The following is an 8,618-nucleotide window of genomic DNA, read 5'->3' as shown; positions in this document are numbered from 1 at the left end:
AATTTAAATCACACAATAATCATCATAATTATTACAATAATGTTTTTTGGAACTGCCAACAAATGTTCTAATGGAAGAATTAAACAAATAACAAATGTTCCCGCAATCAAACAATCAAGATAATTGTTACACACATACAACAATAGGAAATGAATGTAAAAACTCATCGGCCATGCAACTGCCAGTGGTGATCAATCAGATATTGGGTGAGCTGGTGATAACTCTCGGCATTTTCAATGCCGCGATGCGCTGCAAGAAAAGCTTCAATCCGATCAGGGTTTCGCTAGGGCTGCATTCGGGTGCCAACATTGTCATAGAAACATGGCAAGTTCAACCCTCTCTCATCTTTAATGATCATGTTGTAAAGAATCACACAACATGTCATTATATCAACAAGAGTTTCCTTGTCCCAAAATCTTGCAGGACCCCGGACAATGGCAAACTTTGCTTGCAAGACACCAACAGCTCTCTCAATGTCCTTGCGGCATGCCTCTTGATTTTTGGTGAAGCAAGCTTCTTTTATTGTCAAGGCCTTGTCCTTTTCCTCTTTTATGGACTTGACAAGAGTTGCATAGTTAGGGTAAATACCATCTGTGAGATAGTACCCTATAGTGTACTCATTGTTCATAACTTTGTAGTTACAAGTTCGAGCTTCACCCTTAACTAGTCTTGCAAACAAAGGAGATCTATTCAAGACGTTGATGTCGTTGAGTGTCCCCAACAGTCCAAAAAAGCATGCCAAATCCATAAGTCTTGCGAGGCCACAGCTTCAAGAACAATGGTAGCATTACGACTTTTGCCACAATACATTCCATGCCATGCTTTTGGACAATTTTTCCATGTCCAATGCATGCAATCCAAACTACCAAGCATGCCCGGCCACCCCCTCTTTTCGTTGATCTCCATGAGTCTTTTTGTATCTTCCTCATTTGGAGCTTGGAGATACGTCTCACCATACAACTTGATCACCATCTTGGCAAACATACGCACACAATTCGTGGTTGTTTGTACACCAATGCGAAGGTACTTATCGGTATAGTCTGCTGGGATACCGTATGCAATCACCCTCATGGCGGCTGATATTTTCTGAAATGGGCTAAATCCCATGACATGGGCAGCGTTCCTCCTTTGCTTGAAGTAATCGCAATTTTCCTCGCAATCTCTGACGATTCTCTCGAACAAAGTCCTACGCATTCGATACCTTCTACGGAAGAGGCGGGGAGGATAGGTCGGTACCTCGGCAAAATAATCTTGCATCAGCTGTTCGTGGCCGAGTGCGCGGTTCCGTGGAATGCACATACGCCCCATAGTGGATCCTTTTCTCTGATCCAGCAGCTTGGCGCGGTCCTCCATGTGCTTCGTACCGAACAGGAGCAGCATCTTCTCCGTGTCGTCATCGTTCAGCAGCTCGTCGAGGTCCGAATCGTCGGAATCCGATGAGGACCAATCGGTCGACGAATCCTCCAAATCCTCCATATGCACATCCTCCGAAGCCATCTACCACTGTGAAGCATACATCAACCTCCAAACACGTCCATTATACCGGCAACAACGAAGAGGAACGCGGCGGAATACTCACCGGTGAAAACGGCGGAGCAGACCGCGGCGGGGGTGCGGCGGCACGCACGCGGAGGGACACAGATCTCCGGCGGGGGTGCGGCGGGCGTGGACACAACGCGGCGCGGCTCGGCGGGCGGTGGAGGGGGCCGGATCTGAAGGTTTCCGCCGGCGGCGCGCGGGTGGCTCTGGTGGCGCCGCGGGGGAAGTGGGAAAACTGAAATGTCCGCCGCTCTCGCTGAAATGGGATGTTGGGTTTGCCCTATATTTCCCTTCCACCCCACGCAAGTAGGGGGCGAAGAGCCGCCCTGTAACCAAAACTGGGAAAAATTGACGGTTATTTCTTCGGTTACGGTTTGGCCCATTTAAGGGTCTTTTAGACATGCTCTAAGGGGCACACAAATACTCCCCCCACCTCCTTGCGGAGTGACGTCGTTTTCTTGAATCCCCCGGTAAAAAAAAGTAAGAGGAGAGAGAGAGGGGAACAAGCGGAAGGAGGAGCGCGAATCGGAGGGGAATTCGAGGGCGCTCGGCGAATCCGACCAGAAGAAATTCGCGTGATTCGGGCCCGGTTTCAGCGGTCCGAGTGGTGAGCGCGCGCCGGGCGTTGCCGTGGATGTGAAGATCTGGCTTGGATGTCTCCTGCAGCGACGGCGGGCGGCTGCGAGGCAGAAGCAGCCGCGGCGGCGCGGGGTGAGTGGTGTAGGGTCGTGTTTCAGGTCGGCGCATGTGGGTTTGGGCTTGGTGGGTGTTGACGTGCGTTTGGCGCTGGGCTTTTGGGTTCTCAGGTGGCGGAGGAGGGGAGGATGCGCTGTTCTCGGAGCTATGGAGCGCGTGCGCCGGGCCGCTTGTCACGGTGCCCAAGGTCGGGGACAAGGTGTTTTACTTCCCGCAGGGACACATCGAGCAGGTGGGCGGCAGCTGCCCAATTTGAGTTCTTCTTTTCACCGCCTTTTGCATGTGATTTCGCTTTACAGAATTCCATTTCCTCAACTTCTCAGTTTATTTCTTCTGTGATCGGAACATGGTGTTCATGGCCTTAATTTTCTGTTTCTCTGGAGCTGTTTTGGGGCTGAGCTGGGGAGATTATCGTTTTGTGTTTTACTGTGCCGTTCCCTTACGCATGCTTGGGAATTTGCTTTGCCCACGTGCGAAATCATGTCTATAAGCTCTGACGCTCCAATTCTGACGACTTTGCCTCTTGACGCTGTAATTTCGAGGATTCCTTCGTGCCTGAGAACTGAATCAAGATGTCTTCCATCTTTTGCCTTCGGAAAATCCTAGCCTTGGTACTAGAAATTTGTTGAAACGGTAGAGATTCTTGCCTTCACCGAAATTCTCCTAGTTTTTTGTGGTCCAGTGCAATCTGAGCTGTCCCCTCTCGTCGTTGGAAATTCTAAGGTTGGAGTAATTTATGCACAATTTTTGGCTGGTGTTTTAGTACTGGAATTTTAAGTAGTGGTGCGTCCCCTACGATTCTCAGTTGTTACTTCTCCTCTGCGCCCCTTGTTTGAAAGTAATTGAGATTTTATTTGTTTTCACTTGATGCATAAAATTTCTCTCACTCTATAAGTCAATTCCATTTCGGGTTTCTGTTTGAACTCGCTTAAAATCTGTATCATTTTATCCTTTCGGTGGTACTGATCAGTGACTCATCTCCGAGTTCCTGTATTTCTCTCGGTTTCAAAAGAACCATTTGTTTCAGAGCTAATTTGGAGTTTTGCTCTCGTCGAGTTCAGGTGGAGGCATCGACCAATCAGGTGGCTGAGCAGCGGATGCAACTGTACAATCTCCCATGGAAGATCCTGTGCGAGGTCATGAACGTTGAATTGAAGGTACTTGCACCCTCTTGCTTGCAAGCAGTGATTTATCTTTTTCATTAAACCAACTTGCTCGCAAGCTGTTAACCTGTGAACTATCCTTTTCAGTAGCTTCCGTGTTTAATGGTAGTTTCATTTATAGGCCGAGTCAGACACTGACGAGGTTTACGCTCAGCTCACTCTGCTTCCTGAATCGAAGGTGACAAATTTCTCCATTTTTTACACTGCTTCATATATGGTGGTCTGCACGTTTGTAGAAGCTGTATTTGCTTGTTGGGTATCTAGGAGCAAGAGGAGAATAATTGTACTGAGGAGGTATCTTCTACACCATCGGCTCCACCTGTGAGGCCACGTGTGCACTCCTTCTGCAAGACACTGACAGCTTCGGATACAAGCACACATGGCGGCTTCTCAGTGCTGCGCCGCCACGCAGATGAATGCCTTCCGTCACTGGTTATGCTCGTGAATCTTTGACTTGGTAGTTTTCTTTGTTTTAGTTGTAGGTCTCCTATATGTTGTTTGTGTTTAGTTATGGTCTTTGCATTGGCCTCTTGATCAGGATATGAGCCGTCAGCCTCCAACACAAGAGCTCACAGCGAAGGATCTGCATGGTGCAGAATGGCGCTTCCGGCACATCTTCAGAGGTGATCATTTGATAACTTTATTTTACTATGTCTAGAAGAATGTTTTGGCACTTCGCCTGGTGCTCACGGACAAAAATTTCAATGACTAGGAAGCATACCTTTTTTTCTGGCATTTTTGCAAGATTGTTTAGTGAAACAGCACAATCGACCGTTGTTTCACTACACAAGGGCAGCCCGGTGCCTGAAGCTCCCGCTTTGCACCGGGTCCGGGGAGGGTTCGGACCACATTGTGTCATTGGTCTGACCCCTCCCTGGACCCTGTGCAAAGCGGGAGCTTAATGCACTGGGCTGCCCTTGTGTAGTGAAACAACAGTCGATTGTGTGAATGTATCTTCACATTCTGCTGATAATTTGCTGATAATTCCAGTACAATTTGTATACCCCCTTTACATCATTGGCTTTTTTAGATGAGCCAACTTGTGTCCAATAACTTGTGCCTCTCGGTTTCTTTGCAAGAGCCTGTATTTAAAAATGTTCGCATACACAACTAGCATTTTCAATCGTCTGTAGTTTCATCCTTAGTTTCTCAGAACTAGTTTTCTTGCTTCAGTGCCTTGTTCCACAATAGCTAAAATAGTTTGCTGAAATGTCTTACATTATGGAACGGAGGGAGTATTAGCTATCACCCATACTTCAGTTGTAACTAGGCAAGTACTATGTTGGTGATTCCTATTTGAGTCATGTACATGTTTGCGCAAATTCAGGTCAGCCACGGAGACACCTTTTACAGAGCGGCTGGAGTGTGTTTGTTAGTGCAAAGCGGCTCGTTGCTGGGGATGCCTTCATCTTTCTCAGGTCTGATGTTTAGACACGCTTGGCATGTGGCATTTGTTTTGAACTGCTTTTTTTTCGTGTACCATTTAACAAGTACACCCTGTTATGATATGTGCAGAGGTGAGAATGGGGAGCTACGTGTTGGAGTCAGACGTGCAATGAGGCAACAAATCAATATTCCATCTTCTGTAATATCGAGTCATAGTATGCATCTTGGTGTTCTTGCTACAGCATGGCATGCTGTTAACACAGGGACCATGTTCACTGTCTACTACAAGCCTAGGTTTGTTCTGAACTCTTTCCAAGTTCCAGCCATGTAATTTGTGAATGCTCTTTAAGAGACATGCTGTTGACTTGTTGCCTGATTTCTGGACTTCGGTATAAATAGTGCCGTCAAGCTCAGTTAATGAAATATGTACATTGCTCTTACAGGACTAGTCCAGCCGAGTTTGTGGTACCTCAAGATCGCTATATGGAATCACTGAAATGTAATTACTCTATTGGGATGAGATTTAAGATGAGGTTTGAAGGCGAAGAGGCTCCAGAGCAAAGGTGAGCAGCTGCGCTGATTCAGGCTTTGGTGGACATGTGTCCTACTTTACCATAAATGGTTTCTTTATCAGAAAGGCCATAACATGTAGTGCTTTATATTAGATTCACTGGGACTATAGTTGGAATGGGCGATTCTGATCCAGCTGGATGGGCTGAATCACAATGGCGTTCCCTTAAGGTACTACACCATTCTTCCTAATTTTTTCTTAAGGCTTTGTTCTAAAATATTTTGATACAACTCAGGTACGGTGGGATGAAGCTTCTTCCATCCCGCGTCCTGAAAGAGTTTCTCCCTGGCAAATGGAACCTGCTGTTAGTCCTCCTCCAATCAATCCGCTTCCAGTGCTCAGAACCAAGAGACTCCGTCCCAACATTGTCGTTTCTGCACCCGACTCGTGTGCTCAGTCAAAAGAAGGTTTGATCTTGTCATCAACGTGAAACTTCTAGGATAGTTAAATAATGCTAATAGGTGTGTATGTCCTTCTGATATAGTTGCTTCCAAGGTAGCAGTGGAGACTCAACAGCAGGCTTTACAGAGGGCTTTCCAGACTCGAGAGAATGCAACACCGAAAACTGCATTTGGTGACGGCAGCGAGCTGGACAATGCACATAAATCAATCCTACAGCCTTCAGGATTTGAACGTGAGAAAAGTAGCATACCCACGCAGAGAAAATTAGGTTCAGATGGTTGGATGCAGATGAACAGACCTGGATGTTACAGTGAGATGTTATCTGGCTTTCAGCCACCTAAAGATGTACAAAATCAGCAGGGTTTCTGTTCTTTACCTGAGCAGGTTGCTGCAGGCAATTCAAATGTCTGGCACAGAGTCAATACTCAGTATCAAGATCAGCAAGGCAATCACAACACTTTTCCTGGTTCATGGTCCTTGATGCCTCCAAATACTGGCTTTGGGTTTAACAAACAGAGCTACCCAATGACGCAGGTGGTTGGTGGGTTTCCCCGAAGGGCTGCAAATATGAAGTTTGGTAATGGAGTATATGCTGCACTGCCGGGCCGCGGTATAGAGCAATACTCAGCGGGTTTGTTTGGCCACATGATGCTAAGTTCTCACATGGATGACACACAGTTACATGTAATCAAGCCTCAACCTTTGAACATTGCTCATGGTGATATGCAGAAAACGAAAGGCACCTCATGCAAGCTATTTGGGATTCATCTTGACTGCCCAGCCAAATTGGAACCTCTGAAATCTCCACCAAGTGTTGCATGCGATGGGATACCACAAACTTCCGGTGCTGCTGAATGGTGTCGAATGGACGCAACTGAACTAGAAAAAGTTTCCGATCCTTCTAAGATTTCGAGGTCACTCGATTCTCCACATCCAGGTTCTGTTCCTGAGAATCATTTCTCTTGTCAGCAAGCTTCAAGAAACATATCGGGCAAGTCACCGGGCGGATCAGCTAGAAGCTGTAAGAAGGTGCAGCTTTCTTGCGACTTTGCTGCTTTCTGTCTTATATCTTCTGAATCTGCAAAATGCTCCTAGAATTTAGCTTTTCTGTAAGTGCCTTCTATGGTGCTCAATATAAGCTTCAATCTGCTGGACATATGTCCATTGAGAGAGGGGCACACTTAGATTTACTTATTTTTGAAGCTGAGTTCACAAGTTGGACACACTTACAGGGACAGCTAATCCTCTAATCCATGCACAATTAGAACTACCTTGCATAGGACTCCCTTGTTTTGAATTGCCTGAACAAAATGCGACACAACCTCAAGCAAGGAAATCCCTGGAACATGGTGATTCACTACTTTCTATAGCATCCTTGTTGTCCAACGTGATGATTGTTAGCAAACTGCGCATTCAGGTCCACAAGCAAGGTATTGCCCTTGGCAGGTCTGTAGATCTGATGAAGTTTAATGGCTACGAGGAGTTGGTTGCTGAGCTAGATGACATGTTTGACTTCAATGGCGAGCTGAAGAGTTCTAACAATGAATGGATGGTTGTCTACACTGACCACGAAGGTGACATGATGCTGGTTGGCGATGACCCCTGGAAGTGAGTTACTGTCAAAATAGTTTTTCATCTGCTGAGTTAATTTGATGTAATTGCAAATGTTCAGTGCATCTAAATTTCCTCCTTGGACAGTGAGTTCTGCAGTATAGTTTACAAGATCTTCATCTACACAAGGGAGGAGGTCCAGCAGATGAATCCTGGAGCCCTGAACTTGAGGTCGGAAGATAGTCCTGCTAATTCGATGGAAAGAGGCTCAGCTGTGAGAGAAGTGCGAGGCTGCTTATCCACCTCGGCTCTTAATTCAGAGAACTGCTAATGCTTTCCCAGCTGGTAACAATTCCTGCTACATTGGATTATAATAATTTTGGATTATAAAAACAAAATGTTCTACACCACGGAGGCACGGACTGATCTTTGGTTTGATTATGTTAATTTTAGCAGGCAAGGGAGACATCAAGTTGATGCATCTGTAGAAGGAATTGCGTTTCATAGTGGAGTTGATGCTTTTTTATGTACTGGATAAGCCCAAAGTACCCTATTTGTAGATGGTGCTTGTCCTGCTGGTCAAGTTGCACTCTGTTTGCTGCGGTTCTGCACCGTGTAAATAGCCTCCTCACTCGGGAATGGACTTTCAGAACCTGGCGGTATGTGAACCCGCACCAACTCGATCTCTGATTGGTCCTGAAATGTCAGTAGGGCCCAGTACTTGAGGTGATAGTTTGCGTATCGGTTGTTAAAAGGAAAACGCTTGAAATCAGCCGACCGATCGATCGGTCGCCGCCCCACTCTGGTGTCTAGTCCCTGTCGCGCGCAGCTGCTAGCTTTCCCGCGCGGCCGCGCTGCAAGCTTGATATTCCCGCGCTACTAGCTTTGCTTCCGCGCGTCACGTGCATGGCCACTTTCTTTGACGAATTGCTAAATGGCCCGGTAGGCCATGCATGTCCACAACCTTTTCAAAATAGTACTATGTATACTAGCTAGCACTCCATGTAGGCATGTAGTACTAGTAAGCTAGCTATTGATGATTTGCAATGTTAGACTAGTACAGTACCAACTACTAGCTATGAATATACTAAGCATGCTACGATAGAATATGTGCACAACATACGGATGACTTGCCAATAAAATTGTTCAACCTCGGGGACCTGACTTTGTCATCGGTGAATCCACGGAGGCATGCGTCGCCATGAACATGGTGGTCTTCACTAGTGTCGGAAGGGCTCCCGCTACCCGGGTTCATGGTGCGCGATGGCGAATCATCAAGATCGAACCACCATGGACGATGGTAGAACTAT

The 8,618-nt window shown here is 46.6% G+C and overlaps 2 protein-coding genes across 5 annotated transcripts; one reads left to right on the top strand and one right to left on the bottom strand.

Annotated features, from left to right (window-relative positions):
- Positions 1 to 283: 283 nt before the first annotated feature.
- LOC139839280 (uncharacterized) lies at positions 284 to 1,497 on the bottom strand. The gene is made up of 2 exons (XM_071829327.1): positions 1,053 to 1,497; positions 284 to 606 (listed from the first exon to the last, which is right to left on the bottom strand). The coding sequence occupies exons 1-2, from the start codon at positions 1,495 to 1,497 to the stop codon at positions 284 to 286; spliced, it is 768 nt and encodes a 255-aa protein (XP_071685428.1).
- A 475-nt stretch (positions 1,498 to 1,972) lies between these two features.
- LOC127295004 (auxin response factor 23) lies at positions 1,973 to 7,986 on the top strand. Of its 4 annotated transcripts, none has more exons than XM_051324907.1 (15): positions 1,973 to 2,250; positions 2,346 to 2,467; positions 3,297 to 3,392; positions 3,520 to 3,576; positions 3,663 to 3,830; positions 3,937 to 4,021; positions 4,726 to 4,816; positions 4,914 to 5,078; positions 5,228 to 5,347; positions 5,450 to 5,525; positions 5,591 to 5,762; positions 5,858 to 6,786; positions 7,175 to 7,365; positions 7,456 to 7,653; positions 7,762 to 7,986. In XM_051324907.1, the coding sequence occupies exons 1-14, from the start codon at positions 2,193 to 2,195 to the stop codon at positions 7,637 to 7,639; spliced, it is 2,514 nt and encodes an 837-aa protein (XP_051180867.1). In that variant the 5' UTR covers positions 1,973 to 2,192; the 3' UTR covers positions 7,640 to 7,653; positions 7,762 to 7,986. The 4 variants fall into 4 exon arrangements, with proteins under 4 accessions (XP_051180867.1, XP_051180866.1, XP_051180865.1 ...); XM_051324906.1 differs by having other exon boundaries at positions 5,855 to 6,786; XM_051324905.1 differs by having other exon boundaries at positions 5,840 to 6,786; positions 7,765 to 7,986.
- The last annotated feature ends 632 nt before the right edge of the window (positions 7,987 to 8,618 follow it).

The sequence above is a fragment of the Lolium perenne genome, chromosome 4 (assembly GCF_019359855.2).
Source record: "Lolium perenne isolate Kyuss_39 chromosome 4, Kyuss_2.0, whole genome shotgun sequence".
Classification (NCBI taxonomy): Eukaryota; Viridiplantae; Streptophyta; class Magnoliopsida; order Poales; family Poaceae; genus Lolium; species Lolium perenne.
This window is presented reverse-complemented; position numbering and strand designations above follow the sequence as displayed.